This window comes from Barbatula barbatula, assembly GCF_947034865.1.
Source record: "Barbatula barbatula genome assembly, chromosome: 3".
Classification (NCBI taxonomy): domain Eukaryota; kingdom Metazoa; phylum Chordata; class Actinopteri; order Cypriniformes; family Nemacheilidae; genus Barbatula; species Barbatula barbatula.
The window spans coordinates 30,091,753-30,110,377 of record NC_136764.1 but is presented as its reverse complement, the minus strand read 5'-3'; the positions used below and the strand labels follow the sequence as shown (position 1 = coordinate 30,110,377).

The following is an 18,625-nucleotide window of genomic DNA, read 5'->3' as shown; positions in this document are numbered from 1 at the left end:
ATTTCCTATAGGCCTACTGTGCACTTTAATGGACAGCACAAGTATTACAGAATCATACATTTAAAACATCTAATAGGCAGATTTTCAGTCACTATACTTATTTTATAAGCTTCATAGCCTGTATAAATGCTTAAGTCTTAAGTAATTCTGTCAGATACAAGTATTTCCATTTCTGTGTCTATTAAAAACATATGAAAATGTGTGACTGCTGGAACCAAACTTTAAGCACATACATAGGCAAATGATCATCACTTAAAATTAATTTATATTTTCAATAGATTTTCCTTACATTTAAAAATAATGAATGTTTGTGCATAGGAAAATGTAATGTTTACAGTTTTCCCTGATTGGATTTGTATTTTTTATCCATGCAGATATGATGAATATCTCAAAACCAAGATACACTGCAGCGATCTTCAGCAGCCTTCCATGTCGCAGTTCATTGTGCCCCAGACTACTACATATCCAGTCAACCACCCTCGACAAAAAGCCATTACAGAAGCAATTATATCTGACCTAATCATTATAGCAACATGCCCCTGTCTATCACTGACAACAAGCACTTCATTCACTTCCTGTCTATTATGGATGCAAAATATACTGCAGTGAGCCGCAGAACCGTCACCTCAAGACTTGACGCTATGGTGTCTGACAGACGATCAAAACTAATAAGGAAAATAGCCACCGTTGAAAATCTGTCTGTCACTGTGGACATCTGGTCAGACAGAAGAATGAGGGGCTACCTTGACGTCACTGGTCACTGGATGGACACTGCAGCAGATGCTATAATATTGAAATCGCATCTACTAGCTTGCAATCGCTTCAAGGGGTCACATAAAGGAGAGAGAATATGTGACGAATTTGAGCAAATATGTGATCAGTATAAAGTCAAACAAAAGATCGATCATATAATTTGTGACAATGCTGCAAATATGAAGAAGGCATTCACCACATGTTTTCCCAGTTCAGATGAAGCAGATGAGAATGATGATGACTGCCTTGATGATGCAGAACTTTGGAATGCCCTTCCAGTGGATGAGGAGGAGAGGCTGAATGTGACACTGACCTCCAAAAGTCAGCACAGACTACAGTGCTTTGCACACACACTACGATTGTTTGTTGGTGATGGTCTTAAAGAGACCAGGGCTGTCAGTGCGGCTCTGGCCAAATCTTCGCGGATCAGTTCTCTGCTCCACACAAGTACTTCTTTTAAAGAGGAATTTGAGAAAGAATTTGGCCAACGTGGAGTTCCTGCTTCTGTTGTTACTCGATGGAATTCGACATTCCGACAGGTGAAGTCTTTGCTTAACTGTGACTACCAAACTTTGTGCAAAGTTTTGGATGTTAGAGGGCACAGAGAGACTATTTTCACTCTAAGAGAGTGGGCTCAGATCAAAGATCTGGTCAGTATTCTGAAGCCCTTTGCTGATGCCACTGATCTCACACAGGGAGACAAAGTTGTAACCTTAAGTGCTGTGATTCCCTGTGTTCTCTCCCTCAACCACCACTTGGAAAACCAGAAAGAAAGAACACAATACTTGGTCAACCTAGTCCACAGTCTTCAAAGGTCACTGCAAAGAAGATTCAAAGGCATCTTTGTCAATGGTCAATGTTGGGGTTATGTGGATAGAGCATGATGTATTGGTTGATGACAAGCTGAAGGAGCAGTTGACCATGGAAGTAAAAAGTAAGTGACTAATTTTAGAATGAGACCCCATACTTGTATATATTCGCTTGTTCTATTTACAGAAATAGGTATTGCTGCACAATAAATCACTAAAAGATTCCAATCTTGATTTAAACACCCAAGCAATCTTATTCCTAAAAAACAATGTTTAAAGTATGATCACAACAAACATTCAATTCTCCGTTGGCACTGCTGCTGGGCCAGAGAGAGCAGTTATAATGTCTAAGGATGAAATATAAATACAGATATTGTCCAGTTGAAAAACTGTTACAATCATTCAAATCAGCACAGACATACTGAGATATAAACACTGATGTCTACAGTAGTGATAGAAAGTGAAAAAAGTCACATTTGAAAGTAAATTGATGCTTCAAATAAAGATTCTGTCAGGTGGCAACAAGTGAGTGTTTGTCAGTGAATGATTAATTTAAGCGATTCTTCAAAAACACTGATTCATCCAGTGATGAAACAAGTGAAGCCTTTATGAGTGAGACATTGATTCAAATATTCAGTTTCTGATAGCTTAGAACATTCATTCACATTAAATATTTTTTAAATAGACTGCAGAAATAAACATGTATTGAAAATATTGACCTGTTTATTTAGTACTGCGACTTGACCTGAAACTTATCAGGACTCGACTTGACTTGCTTAGGTTGAACCCTTGACTTGACTTGCTTGATTTAACTAAACTGTGACTTGAGATTTGACTCGAGACTTGATGGTTAAGACTTGAGACTTGCTTGGACTTGACCATATGTGACTTGTCCCCATCTCTGGGGATGGATCTATGGATCAAACGATCTAGGATCTCACTCCTAGATCGTTTATACAATTATACCGGTATGGAGGGACAGGCACTACAATGGTTTAGATCTTACTTGTCAGACAGACATCAATTTGTCCATTTAAATGGGGAATCATCAAATCTAACGCAAGTAAATTATGGATTACCTCAGGGATCTGTTCTGGGACCAGTGCTGTTCTCGATATACATGCTTCCCCTCGGAAACATTATTAAAAAAACATGGAATTAGCTTCCATTGCTATGCAGATGATACTCAGCTATATATCTCATCAAGACCAGATGATTCCTCTCAGCTATACAAATTGGCAGAGTGCATTAAAGATATACAACATTGGATGACCTGTAATTTCCTTCTTTTAAATTCTAATAAAACCGAAATATTACTTATCGGACCAAAAACACGCAAACCGAATATTTCGGATTATAAACTGCAAGTTGAAGGATGTACTGTTACTCCAACAAATACAGTAAAAGATCTAGACGTTATATTAGACAGCAACCTGTCATTTCGAAATCACATCTCAAATGTCACAAAAACAGTCTTTTTCCACCTAAGAAATGTGGCCAAGTTGCGAAATATTCTGTGTTGCGGAGAAGCTTACTCATGCATTTATGACCTCAAGACTTGACTACTGTAATGCACTACTTAGTGTTTGTCCTGCATCATCAATAAACAAACTACAGTTTAGTTCAGAACGCAGCTGCCAGAGTTCTAACCAGGTCCAGAAAATACCATCACATAACCCCAATTTTATCAACCCTTCACTGGCTACCCATTAAGTATCGTATTGACTTTAAAGTTATTTTAATCACTTATAAAGCCTTAAAGCGTTTAGCCCCTACCTACATAACAGAGCTTCTATCACACTACAACCCATCACGCTTTTTAAGATCTCAAAACGCAGGACTTTTGATAATATCTAGAACAACTAAATCCTCCAAAGGGGGTCGAGCTTTCTCATACGTAGCACCTAAACTCTAGAATAGCCTTCCAGACACTCTAGTCCAGGGTCAGACACACTCGCCCAATTTAAATCTAGACTAAAGACGCATCTTTTCAGCCAAGCATTTACTTAATGCAACATATGCTAAATAAACCACCAGGAGATGCTGACATTAGATATTATTTACTAGAATAATTGGATTTATTATATAAAAAAACCATGTAGCGTGTTTTACCCCTTTTTGGTTTTTTTTTTTCCCCTGTAAAGCTGCTTTGGAACAATGCAAATTGTGAAAAGCGCTATATAAATAAAGTTGAATTGAATAAAAAACTGGATGACCAACAATTTTTATTAGTGATGTAGAGTCGCTCTGAACAAAAGGTTAACCCTCTGGGATCTTAAACGCCAACTGTCCTATGTTATCTCCCTTTCAACGCTGACCAGGGCACATTCCAATACTCTCCCCTGGACTTGAAAGGGATTCTTGGGGGGGACTGGGCTGTGTCCTAAGGTGAGAAAATGCCATGTGGTGCCAGAAACAGAGAGCCCTTAAATTCTTCCAAAGAATGACTGTTTCTCTCCTCTAGCCACATAAGAATGGCCTAAAGTATACATAAATGTATCTCCACATTGTATGCTTGTTCCTATTCAATTCTACCTCACCTATAACCTCAAAGGCATATGTGTTTTGTTGTATCCATGTTCATAGTTACATTCTTGTACAAACTATGGGTCAATGTACTTATAACTCCGTCATGTTTCATATCTAAATGTTTCTCGTTTCCTTCCTTAAATGATGGTGTATAGCACAGTAATGTATTTTATACCATACTCCGTTTATCTAGACTAATACAGCGCAAAAACTTCCAGGCGACCATAAATGCAAATGAGCTATTGAACCGGACAAAGAAACATGTTTTCGCGCCCAAATCCAAAAGACTCACCCGCTTGCTTTAAAAGCATCAGGACTCTGAAACCTTCTTCATCGAGCACCAGAACTTGTCCCAGCACACTAAAAAGCCAATGCAAGTATCTGATCTATTTCTAAATAGCTGCGTTTAAGCTTTGCCCCTTTTAAATAAGGAGATTGTCCTTTATGGTTTATGCAGATGTAAATAGCTGATGTAATACTGCCATTCTTTACTTTGTCTATTTCTTTCATTAACTGCCTTTACGTTTCATGTGTGTTTGCTTAGTGTTAGTTATTTGGTTTGTTTCCCCCTTTATGTAGTCAATAACCCCGCATTTGTATTTCACGCTCAAATTGTTTCTGTGTTTATTGATCACATCTTAATGTCACGTAAACTGCTCGATTTCCTTACGAGTTCTTTAGTGGGACTGTAGTACAGTAAGAGTATTATTTTCCAAGGCAAAGGTGGACGAGTGTATTTTGTTGTTGCTATTATTGATTGTGCTACATCAGGTAGTCAAGTCTAAAAAGGTCAAGTGTAAAAGATAGGTATGGTTAATCACCGTTAATTATACATATCTTACTGTGGTTACATTCATAGTTTCCCGAGATACACTGTTGAACTTGGACAAAACAGAAGTGTTCCTTTTTGGACCAAAAACGCCATATGTAACAACCAAGAATATTGCTAAACTATTGATGGATGTTCCATTAAACCCTCATCTTCAGAAAAGCATCTTGGCGTTTTATTCGATATTTCCCTGTCATTTGAGAACCAGGTCGCCAACACCTGTAAAATTTTATTTTTCCATCTTAAAAATATTTCTAAACTACGTCATATGCTGTCACCCTCAGATGCATAGAAGCTAATTCATGCATTCATGACATCAGGACTAGATTACTGTAATGCACTATTAAGCTCATTACAAAACCTCCAACTGGTCCAAAATGCGGCAGCTCGAGTTCTTACACGTACAAAAAAGTATGAGCATATTAGCCCGGTTCTGTCAACCTTGAACTGGTTACCTATAAAGCATCACATTAACTTTAAAATCTTGCTTATTGCCAATAAAGCCTTGCATGGTTTAGCTCCTCACTACTTGAGTGAACTTCTCACAAATTACAATCCATCACGTGCACTACGCTCTCAGGTGTCAGGTCAGTTGGTGATACCAAGAATTTCAAAATCAAGTGCAGGCGGCAGATCCTTTTCCTATCTAGCACCTAAACTTTGGAACAGTCTTCCCTGCACTGTCCGGGAGGCGGACACACTCTGTCAGTTTAAATCTAGACTAAAGACGCATCTTTTTACTCTTGCATACACTACACTATCATAATATATATATTTCAAAGATCTAGGCTCCACTAGTTAGATCAACCGGAACCAGGAACACTTCCAATAACAACTGATGCATTTGTTGCATCAAAGAGTGCAGAACAGTACTCTACTCTCAGCCAGTCTTGTCTCATTGTTCCAAGGTTACCGGAGCGGGCAGGATGCAGTCCAAGGTTACCGGAGCGGGCAGGGCGCAATCCATTCCCAGACCTGAGAAAACCGGAGATGATAGAGCTGGACAAAGAAGGACGCAGCGACTTGACACGTCTTCATTACAAAATTATAGCTGCTATTAGATTATTAATGATAATCTTTAATCTAAATCTTTAATCTGTTATGCAAGCACTGTCAGGCTTGTGCAGAGGCTGCAGCTTTTGCCAGAGGGGAACTGGAATCCCATGGTTATGACTGGTTTCCCTTTGAAGTTTTTTTCCTCCAATGGAGTTTTGGGTTCCTGCCACCGTTTTTGCATACTGTTTTGCACTGGAATTTAAAGTTTTTTTTTTTTATTAACACTTCATATAGGAACTTATAGTCCGTTTAATATTTGACCTGGCTGCTTTGTAACAATGAAAATTTAATAAAACGCCATATTAATGAAGTTTTTTAGAACACGCTATTCCTGCTGGATCCACATCTCATGCTATTATGTTGCCTGTATCGGAGTATTGGATGTTCCAAATATGGCACCCGAGGACTTCCATTTTTTAAATCACCAAGGAGCCCCCCCCCCACTCTGGGTGAAAACTCTTCGGATCTATACGATTTACAAGAATGGCATATTTGGATTCAAAACAGCAAATTTCAATGAAAAGCGGCGAATTTTTTGAGGTATAGTATAGACAACGGAGTGTTACCACAGAATATACCCCTTTAGTGTGATACAAGAGCATCCATATCACATCGATTCCTGATCACACTATCTGGGTTTATTCATGTGATAACTGACTAACTGTACATTATCCCTTACACATATGAATTAACTCCTTCATGAGAGGTGTGTTCAACATGTTCAGAGCGACAAGCATTTCCCTATTAATCAGAGCTTTTGAACAGACAGATTTCTGAGACATCTCCACTGACAGCTCTGCCCACAGATCTACCTTATTCGATTGAAGTTCTGCACCTCATGATTATAAATAGTCAAGCACGGATGAGAAGTTTACATTCACAAATGATATGAAAAGTCCCTAAAATTTCACAAGGAAAGCATCAGAATCTGTTTTTGCACACACAAAGAATTTGTTGTGGTTACAGGACCTCGAAGTACTAACATAAATACAAGAACATTTTAAAACGCATACTTACTCAGAGGAACACACAGCAATGTACAACAGTGTAGTGTCCTCAATTTGCTTTGTGTAGGATAATGCACTGATAGGTAGTGGTGGATGCGCTGAATGTCAAAGATGGTGATGGCCTATGAAAAGAAACTGTTCTTGTGCCTAGATGTTCTAGCGTGCGCAAGAGCAAAACAGTTTGGGTCCAGGTTGGAGGGGTCTTAGATTATGTTCCCTGCCCATTTCTTCACTCTTGAGTTGTACAAGTCTTGGTGATTTCAGCTCTGTTAACAGTCCCTTATGTCTTATTTTGTGGCTGAACCCAACTAGACCATAAAAGATGTACACAGGACTGACTTGATAACAGCTGTGAAGAACTGCAGTAGATTAAATTTCCACAGTTGGCAGTGGAAGTGTAACCCTCGCTGTGCTTTATTGACAATGAAAATGGAGTCTATGTGGACCTCTTCAGGTCTTGTGAGATGGAAGTGCCCATAGACCCCAAAATCTCCACAGCTGTAACAGTGCTATCAAGAATGGTGAGGGATAAGATTTATTTTTCAACGAAGACTTCTTGCCTTAGCAAGATACTTAGTAAAGAGTATTTTAAGGTGTGCTGAGTTCAAAAGAGTTATACATGCTTTCATCTTTTCTTGACTAGACTACTGCAATTCAAGGTATATTGGTATAAGCCATACACATGTGAACCATCTACAAAGACTTTTGACTGGAACTGGCAAACATGAGTATATAACCCTTGTCCTACTCTCTTTGCATTGGTTGCATGTCCATATCTAAATAGTGTATAAAATGTTACTTTTTAGGCTTTTAAATGGAATGGTACCTTTATATATTTTGTCCCTTTTAGGTTTAACACACCTCAGCTTGATGTCTTATGACATTGAATCAAAAACTCTTATTGGTTGAAGAAAAATGGGGACCAGGCTTTAGCAAAAGCAGACTAAATTACTTTTTAAAGTAAGGTTAAAAACATCTCTCTTGGAGAAGGCTGTGTGAGCCAAAAAGAGTTCACTCATCATGATTTATTTTATGTACTTAGATTTTATCACAGAGGAAAGAGACTTAAAATACCCCAGTTATTCTGGTCATAAAAATAAGAGTAATATATTGTTCTAAACTGTGAAAGGTCTACTCTTTTTCATGTAAAATAAAAAATAAATAAACAGGATGCGCTTTCAGCAGACACATAAGCCCTTTCATACTCACTTGGTTGTTTGCTGTTGCATTTTGGGTGAAAAGCCTAAACCAGCTAGAATGACAGACGCCCTGAAAAAGTGAAAAAAATTGCTTATAATTTAGACTATGCTTAAAAGACCAAACTGTAAACACAATGTAAACTAGAGCTGCACGATTATGTATAAAATGAAAATCCCGATTTTCTTGCTTAAATTAAAGATCCCTTTATAATATATAATAATTACGAGAGAGCACGCAAAAGAGCTTGTCAAGTGTACTGGTTTTTTTATCCAAAAAAAGCCCACACTCTGGAATAAAATCCTCTCTTTGGTAATAAAACAACGTCGGGGTTCTTCTCAGACGTACCTGCGCATTGCTCTGCCTCACTCATTTTCTTTAGTTTCGGCTTGGCGAAAGCATCCGCTGTACAGGTGGAAATAACACGAGCACAACTATCTTTCTTGCACAATACCCGATGTGATGTCAAGACGTCACGACGGCGCTGGGAGACCTCGAGAACTGCCGACACTGCGCCTTTCCTCTCCTTGGAAATATAATTAGCTGAATCGTTGAAATGCTGGATTAAGATAGTTTGGGGGTCGAATCGAGATCGCGATCTTTTAACGATTAATCGTGCAGCTCTAATGTTAACCATGTTACAGTTTCAGCGATTCTACAACAGCTGACAGGAACTCTAGCAATACAAAAAGACTTAGGACAGGTGGTATGAAAAACATGTTAAGTAAAATCCAATGTTCTCAATAACATGTGACTCACCTGGCTGGTGCTTTATCTGCTTCTATTTCTTCCAGTCGGGCATAAATCTCAGAGAGACGAACACTTTCTAAACCATCGGCGCTAAAATGCAGAACAAATAAGTTAAAATTAAAGATTTCATATTTTGATGATACATGAGCCTAACAAAATCTGAAGAGGCGCTTCATTGAAATTTTATTTATGATATCATACTAACCCTGTCCTGGTTATTTACTTGACGATCATAAACCAAAATTGATAGTTAACTCAACGCCGTTAGCATAGCATTAGCGTATTAGCTTGCTTTCTGTTTACACTGTTGAATATCATCTTGCCTTCTAGTTGTCTTGTGTGCTAACTGTTTCTCTTTTAAGCGTATATACTACGATTCATCAAGCAACCTTTGTGATAGCCCCTGTGCGTGTTGTGTGTGTGGAGTGTTTTTTGTGTGGGTGTGTCTAAATCTGTGTGTCTGTCTTCTGTGTTCACCTTTTTTGTTTTGAATTGTATAATCTTATATTATCGTTTTGTTTATAATCAATATGTTTCTTGTACAGCTGTTTGATGAAAATTGTAAAAGCGCTATATAAATAAAGTTGACTTGCCTTTATTGTATTATGTGATGTATTGTTGAGCCCAAGACAAATTTACCTCAGGGACAGTAAAGTATACCTTGCCTTACCTATATACTTGTATACACAATATATAAGATAACTTACGTTCCATTGGCGATGTGCGCATTGAGTAAGCGCTCTTCCTTGAGCAACTCCTCTCGGACTGCATCACTCTCTAGAACGCTCTGTAGAGCAGTGGTGTCGTCACCAGCCACTTCCTGCTCCACATGCAGAATAGAAATATGCGAGGGGACGTGCAGACTCCGGCTAGCCAACATCTTCAACAGAGTGGTTTTACCGAGCCCATTACGCCCCACAAGTCCGTAACGCCTGCCGCTGGCCAAACTCAACTCAGCACCCTGCAGCAAACATCTGCACACAAGAACACGCAGCGTAAGGTAAAAACTAACAAGCATACTAATATGCATTTTCCAATCTACACATGAGAAACAGTGAAACGCTATCGTTCACCTGCCATTGCTTTCTCAGATCTTTTCAAGATTCTTCTTATGTTGCCGATAATGCATGTACGTAAAATCTTATTTTGAACTGTTTAGGTTTCACAGTGCACAACGCCCCATAGTAAATACATATAACCTGATCCTAGTGAGCCGTACGATTTCAAGTGGGAAGTACGTCACGAGGCTGCGTGCAAGTAGTCCATTTTCACACTGCATAAATGAGTGATTATGTGTGTGATGAGGAAATGGAATAAACTAGTAGTAATGATAATGTTATAGTCTTTATTTCTTTTGTCCAAGGTGTATAATATCAACAAAGTGTTGAGCTTGAAAGGTACCGGTACCCAACCCTATGCACATCTCCTGAAAGTTTTTCAGTCTCAAACCGGTCTCACTTTGTTTTATCATATTTGAACCGAACTGTTACAGAAGTTTAAGTGTGGCAAACATATTCATGATCAATCACATTTTCACAATTATGCCTGACTACAAAGTGATTTAAATTAACAGTATATGAAAATGTGTCTAGATTACTACTGTTGTGGCATTTGATGAAATCTGATGTTCTTGATGATCACGAAAAAGTTTCTTACCTCTCCCCAAAAGAAACATCAAAATTCTCAATGCGAATGTCATAACTACGGTTCTTCCCAGAGGAGTCGGCGCGATTTTCCTTCTTACTACTGGCCTGACTGGCCGAAGCCTCCTCCAAAACTCTTAAAAACATACACATAAACAGAAAATATCAAGACATTAGGCCAGGGGCTAATATCAGTAGATCATACTCCGTGTAAATTGCAAATAGGATTTAATTTAATAAACTTTAATAAAAACTCTTTACCAAAAGATATATGATTGCTGGCTCTGACTTATTTATATTTAAGCATTTGGCAGACGCTTTTATCCAAAGCGACTTACATTGCATTATCCTATACATTTGTTTGGAAGTATGTGCAATCCCCTGTGATCAAACCCATGACCTTGGCATTGCTAGTGCCATGCTCGATCCACTGAGCAACAGGAAAGCTGACTCGTATATCAGATCTTCCGGAGAACAGCCCTGGCTAAAGTTAAGAGCCTTTCACATTATAACTATACTGTTAACTATAACTATATATTTGCATCTACACAAGCGGACAATAACAATAACTTAGATATCTTAAGCTTTAGGGTTGTAACGATACACTAATTTACCGATTCAATAGTATCCTGATACTTGGGTGCCGATTCAATATATATTGCAAGTCGTATTACAATTTATTGTGATTTTTGTTTTCTTATTAAAGACTAGGAAAAGACTTGATCAAAACCCCTGAAGAGTTTGTATATTATGAGCCATATTAACAAAAAATTGCATCACATCTTTCTGAACTTTCATTTCAGAAGCAAACACATACACAGTGTATATTTTAAAGTACCTTGAACCATGAAACTTTCAAGGACCTGAACTCTACCATGCATATAACAAATGAGTAAAAACATACTCTCTAAAATAAAATAAAGTGCTGTTAAGCTGCTCCAATAAGTTACAATAAATAAAAACGCTCCTGAGTGCCACAATTTGCTTACAGTATACGGCAGAGTTTGCATACCGTTCAAGTCATATCTAGCGCTGCTTTTGACAGTAAAGTGACAAATCCAATGTGTTTCCACACTTGGGGATTTGAAACGTGAAGGTGCAGAATTAATTTCGAGCTATGATCCGCTGACATTTTTGCTTCCTCAACATAATCTAATACAGATACAAACATATGCTTTACGCCCTCTGTTGGAATAAAAGTGGCAACTCCAGCACCTCTTAAAAAATTGTATCGATTCTGAGATAAACCAATACATTTTTTTAAATAAAAAAAAAATTGCGATAGCTAGGTGAATCGATTTTTCCCAAACCCTATAATGCTTTTGGACTGTATTGTTTCCAATCACTGAAATGAATGACCTGTACATGACCTGCTGCTAATGCTTTGACGGAATGTTTAATCGTTCATCAACTGAAACAAAAATTGTTCTGAAAGTGATCCCAGCTGTATCGTTCCCTTTATCTTTATAGTTGTGATATGAATCCCGCTATTCTCCTTAACTAATAAGGATTTTAGAAAATTGTTGTTATCGTAATTGTCGTTAAAATGTTTACACCCTGCATGTCCCCAGCTTAACGGATGATGATGTTTGGCTTGAGGGCGATTTTACTTCTGCGTTACACCTGTGTGCAAAAGTGTGCAACATATCTAAATAAATAGAAGCAAAGCAAAAACCATGTTCCGGAGTTGACTTTTGGCCTTCGGTCAACCATTTCAATGCATGCCTATTTTTGACCTGAAGGAGGGGTTTACTCAGACCAGAATTCAGTACTCACAGTGGAGAGGAGGTTTTCTGAGAATCTTTCTCATTTCTGCGTTCATGTTTGGCCTTTAGTTTTGCTTCTGCTTTCTCCAGTTTCTTGGCATTCACAGTCTAGAAGAATATTTTAAAAGAGAAAACAGTCTTAAAAGAAGAGATTCATTCAATTCCATTTCATTTATATAACACTTTACAGTAACCCTAACAGAGAGACAGAGACAGAGAGAGAGAGACTGAGAGAGACACAGAGAGAGCGAGAGAGACACAGAGAGAGCGAGAGAGACACAGAGAGAGAGAGAGAGAGAGAGAGAGAGAGACACAGAGAGAGAGAGAGACACCGAGAGAGACACCGACAGAGAGAGACACACCGAGAGAGAGAGACACCGAGAGAGAGAGACACCGAGAGAGAGAGAGAGACACAGAGAGAGAGAGAGAGACACAGAGAGAGAGAGAGAGAGAGAGACACCGACAGAGAGAGACACACCGAGAGAGAGAGACACCGAGAGAGAGAGAGAGAGAGAGAGAGAGAGAGAGAGAGAGAGAGAGAGAGAGAGAGAGAGAGAGAGAGAGAGAGCGAGCGAGCGAGAGAGAGAGAGAGAGAGAGAGCGAGCGAGAGAGAGAGACACAGAGAGACACTGACAGAGAGAGACACACCGAGAGAGAGAGACACAGAGAGAGAGAGACAGACACAGAGAGAGAGAGACACAGAGAGAGAGAGAGACACCGAGAGAGAGACACCGAGAGAGAGAGACACCGAGAGAGAGAGACACCGAGAGAGAGAGATACCGAGAGAGAGAGACAGACACCGAGAGAGACACCGAGAGAGAGAGACAGACACCGAGAGAGACACCGAGAGAGAGACACCGACAGAGAGAGACACACCGAGAGAGAGAGACACACCGAGAGAGAGAGACAGACACCGAGAGAGACAGAGAGAGAGACACAGAGAGAGAGCAAGACAGACACCGAGAGAGAGAGAGACACCGAGAGAGAGAGACACCGAGAGATAGAGAGAGAGAGACAGAGAGAGACACAGAGAGAGAGAGAGAGAGAGACGGAGAGAGACAGAGACAGAGAGAGACAGAGAGAGAGAGAGACAGAGAGAGAGAGAGACAGAGAGAGAGAGAGAGAGAGAGAGAGAGAGACAGAGAGAGACAGAGAGAGAGAGAGAGAGAGAGAGAGCCCCTCAAAACCCAGTGGAACAACCCAGCCAAAACCTTCTTCCCCCAACAAGCCCTATACCCAGCACACAACCAACCGAAGAATCAGACAACGCCCCAACACCCATAGGTGACACACCAAAACCAGACGTTGTCCTTCTAATAGACTCAAATGGGAAGTTTATAGATGAAAAGAAGCTCTTCCCTAAACACAGGGTGTCCAAACTCTGGTGCCCAAATACTCACAGCGCCCTAAAGCTGCTAAATGAGGAAAAACTAGGATCACCGAAACACATAATAATCCACACTGGCACAAACGACCTGAGAGCACAACAGGAAAGAGTGGCCACATCACTACAGAAAGTGATCGAGAAAGCCACATCCACCTTCCCAAATGCTCAAATTACAGTTTCCACACTGCTGCCACGGAAAGACTTCCACTTAGACACAATTCAACGAATAAATGCATCCCTCTCAAGAACCTGCGCACTAAAAACTCAAGTGCACCTGGCACCACACCCTACCCTGGACCTCACATGCCTTTATGACCATGTGCACCTGTACAGAGCAACTGTCCCTGTCTTTGCAAAGAGACTAAAAGATGTTACTCTAAACCGCAGCACCAACACCACAACTTCAAACAACAGAGCAAGACAGCATCCACCTAGAACAGGGATGAACCACACAGTACCTACAAACACCCAAAGACCACAACCACCCACCTACCATCGCAACAGTCAACAGATGAGAACATCATCCCTGCTGCCTACACCCACCACCCAGCACACGCAGCAGACCCCGGGCAGCCTCAGCTATGCCCAGACAGTGAGCAGAAACCCCACACCAACATCCGCACAAGCTCCGACAGCCGAGCTGAAAGACATCCACCAGATGCTGAACCTGATCTGTTCACACCTACTGTCTTAAGACAAAACCCGCTAATTTAAATAACACCTTATGGATAACAAAGCATTTACTATATCATGTTGGAATATTCAAGGCCTGAGGTCATCTGCTTTTGGTCTAAAAAGCAAAAACATAGACTTTACCTCAGAAACCAAAAACTCAGACATTATCATCCTACAGGAGACATGGAACAGAGGAGACAGACCCACGGGTCGCCCTACAAACTACAGAGAATTCATCCTCCCGTCCACCAAACTACCGGGAGTCACACAAGGCAGAGACTCAGGCGGAATGCTGATCTGGCATAAGTCCGATCTCGCCCACTCAATAAAAACTATTAAAACGGGTCTGTTCTATACATGGTTAGAAATAAACAAGGCCCTTACTTCTACAGAGAAAAATATCTTCCTGTGTGCAACCTACATCCCGCCTGCAGAGTCACCGTACTTCATCGAAGACAGCTTCACAACCCTAGAAGGAGAAATCAACTACTTCCAGTCACAGGGCAATGTTCTGATCTGCGGTGACCTGAATGCCAGGACCGGTGAAGAATCAGACACACTTCACTCCCAGGGAGACAAACACATTCCAGGAGCAGACGTCTTTCCTCCACCTACGCAAACAAAAAGACTCAACTATGACAAAACTACAAACAAAAACGGATTACAACTTCTCCATCTGTGTCGTACACTGGGTCTGTACATAGTCAACGGCAGACTGCGAGGAGACTCATATGGTAGGTATACTTATAGTTCCAAGATGGGTAACAGTTCAGTAGACTACTTCATCACCGATCTAAATCCAAATTCTCTCAGAGCGTTTACAGTTAGCACACTAACCCCCTTATCAGACCACAGTAAAATTACTCTTTACCTAAACAGATCTAAACCTAACACTGAGGCACCAAATCAAACTCAACTCCATAGCCTTAAACACGCATACAGATGGAAACAAAATAGTGAAGATATATACCAAAGCGTAATATGTGAACCAAACATTCAAAACCTACTTAATAAATTCCTAGATACGCCATTTCCACACAATAACGAAGGCGTAAACTTAGCAGTAGACAGAATTAACAAAATATTTACAATATCTGCAACACAAGCCAACCTAAAATCAAAAAATACGAAAACAAAAAAGAGACCTGCCAATGAGAAATGGTTCGACAATGAGTGTAAAAACCTTAGAAAAGAAGTACGAATTCTGTCAAATCGGAAACACAGAGATGCGGATAATGTAAACACACGCCAACTCTACCATGAAAAACTTAAAGAATATAAAGACACCCTAAGGACAAAAAAGAAACAAGATATACAAAATCAGCTAAGAGCAATTGAACAATCTCTAGAAACTAACCGCTTCTGGGAACATTGGAACGCACTTAATAAATCTCACCATGAAGAACTACCCATTCAGAACAGAGATGTATGGATAAACCACTTCTCTAACCTCTTTAGTAATATAAACAACAACCACGAACAAACTACCCTTGAAGACAAACTAAGCACCCTAGAATCAACTATTAAAGATTACCAAACCCTTTAGATTACCAAATTACACTAGAGGAACTATGCGATAATATATGCAAACTTAAATCCAGAAAAGCAAGCGGAATTGATGGCATTCTTAATGAGATGATTAAAAACACGGATCAAAAATTCAAACTTGCCATCCTCAAACTGTTAAACACCATCCTCAATACAGGAATATTCCCCAGCATCTGGAACCGAGGTCTTATTACCCCAATCCATAAAAGCGGAGACAAATTCGACCCAAATAACTACCGCGGAATATGCGTAAACAGCAACTTAGGTAAACTCTTCTGTAACATTCTAAATAGGGATGCTCCGATCCGATATTTGTATCGGGTATCGGCGTCGATACGTAATAAAATTCTAGATCGGGTATCGGTGCAATTTGTCACCGATACCCGATAAGACATAAAATTTGTGCTAGACGATGTAAAAGTTCATGGAGACACCGGCGCTTAAACTCTCTCGTGGGCGGCTGTGCTTTGCGCAACGTGTGACATCATACGCTAGCAACGTGCGACATCATACGCTAGCAACGTGCGACATCATACGCTAGCAACGTGCGACATCATACGCTAGCAACGTGCGACATCATACGCTAGCAACGTGCTCTGTACGTAGTGCACGTGAACAAGTGAACATATAGCAGCGAACAGCATGGAGCGAGCCAAAATATCTGTCATTTGGAGTTATTTTACAACAGCTACGCCAATAAGTTCCACCGCTTTCATTGTTATGGATGGGCAACCGCTGTCCGTCATTGCGAATAATGGCTTCAGACTCCTTATAAACCACCTGGAGCCGCAGTACGACACGCCGAAGCGTAAATATTTAACTCTACCTTGAACTGTACCGAAAAGTCTGCAAACACATATCCGAAAAAATTAAAGATGTCAATGCGGTGAGTTTTACAACAGATATCTGGAGCTGCGACTTGTCCCCCGTGTCGCTTTTAAGTTTAACCACACACTGGTTGGATGAGAATTTTGTGCCACAAAATGCCACGTTAAATGCAACAAACATGTGCAGTTTTACTAAGCTAGGGAAGCTAGTGTTTTATTCATCTGTTTCTGTGTTGGATGTTACATTTTATTTTCACTAAACTTTGGTTTAGTTAAGTGGACTTTGCTTTAGTGACTAAAGCATTAAAAAGATCTGATTCCTGTTATTTTGAATATCTAAAGCAGTAAAGCGATTATTTTTTTGCTCAATTTCAGCTGCTTTATTGCGAATTGATTTTTAAATTATTTTTGCACTTTCTTAAAAATTATTAAGAGATTTTGTTTCCATTTATTTATACCCGTTTATCAAGCTAGTGAAGCTGTTGTTGCACTATAATTTTGAATGTCTTTTGTCCAAAGATAGTGAACACTTTTGTTTCATTTGTCATTTGTTTTGCACCGGTGCTGGTTTAATAAACTATTTACTAAATTTGTTAATCATTAGTTTGTTATTTTGTTTTACGGGGTCAGGAAATTTATGTTAAGTCGATCCTGATGTCTTGCACAGCAATGCACATAGTTTATTAAGTAATTGTGCACTTTAAAATTTTTACCTTAGTATCGGATCGGGACTCGGTATCGGCCAATACTGAATCTCAGGTATCGGAATCGGAAGCAAAAAAGGTGGATCGGAGCATCCCTAATTCTAAACAGCCGACTCACCAACTTTCTAAATGACAGAAACATTCGGAGAAAATGCCAAATCGGTTTCCAACCAAAATACCGCACATCAGATCATATTTATACCCTTCATACTCTAATCGACCAAGAAATTAACCAAAATAAAGGAAAACTCTTTTCATGCTTTGTTGACTTTAAAAAAGCTTTTGACTCAATCTGGCATGAGGGGCTTTTCTTTCAGCTTATTCAATGCGGCATTGGAGGAAAAACCTACGACATCATCAAATCAATGTACACGGATAACAAATTTGAAGTTAAAATAGGCAACAAGCACACAGACTTCCTCTCCCAGAGTCGTGGAGTAAGACAGGGCTGTAGTCTGAGTCCTACTCTATTTAACATCTACATTAATGAATTAGCTCGGGCTTTAGAACAGTCACCAGCACCCGGTCCCATCCTACTAGACACTGAAGTGAAATGCCTTCTGTTTGCAGATGATCTGGTGCTGCTGTCACCCACAAAAGAGTGTCTACAGCAACATCTAGACATCCTGCACACTTTCTGTCAAACATGGGCGCTATCAGTGAACCTTAAAAAGACCAAAGTTATGATATTCCAGAAAAGGCATAGTCGACAAAACCAACATCACAACTTTAAACTCAACAACGTGCCTTTAGAGCAAACCCAAAACTACACATATCTCGGTATAAACATCAGTAACACCGGAAACTTAAACAAGGCAGTGAACGACCTGAGAGACAAGGCACGAAGAGCTTTTTACGCTATCAAAAGGAATATAAAAATCCACATCCCAGCTGGAATTTGGCTTATAATAATCCAATCCGTTATAGAACCAATAGCACTTTATGGATGTGAGGTTTGGGGTCCCCTCACCAACCAAGAGTTCACCAAATGGGACAAACACCCAACTGAGACCCTGCAAACAGAAATGTGTAAAAACATTCTACGGGTACAACGCAAAACCCCAAACAACGCCTGCAGAGCAGAATTAGGACTATATCCTCTAATAATTAAAATACAAAAAAGAGCGATTAAATTCTATAACCAC

At 39.8% G+C, this 18,625-nt stretch overlaps 1 protein-coding gene across 1 annotated transcript in view; it reads right to left on the bottom strand.

Moving 5' to 3' along the window:
• Nucleotides 1–18,625, bottom strand: part of abcf3 (ATP-binding cassette, sub-family F (GCN20), member 3) — a 51,457-nt gene that overhangs the window by 13,666 nt on the left and 19,166 nt on the right. The window contains exons 5-9 of the mRNA XM_079453003.1: nucleotides 12,350–12,447; nucleotides 10,587–10,709; nucleotides 9,638–9,904; nucleotides 8,940–9,020; nucleotides 8,193–8,252 (exon numbers count right to left, since the gene is read on the bottom strand). Coding sequence (XP_079309129.1) covers nucleotides 8,193–8,252; nucleotides 8,940–9,020; nucleotides 9,638–9,904; nucleotides 10,587–10,709; nucleotides 12,350–12,447 — 629 coding nt within the window. The remainder of the gene's footprint in view (nucleotides 1–8,192; nucleotides 8,253–8,939; nucleotides 9,021–9,637; nucleotides 9,905–10,586; nucleotides 10,710–12,349; nucleotides 12,448–18,625) is intronic.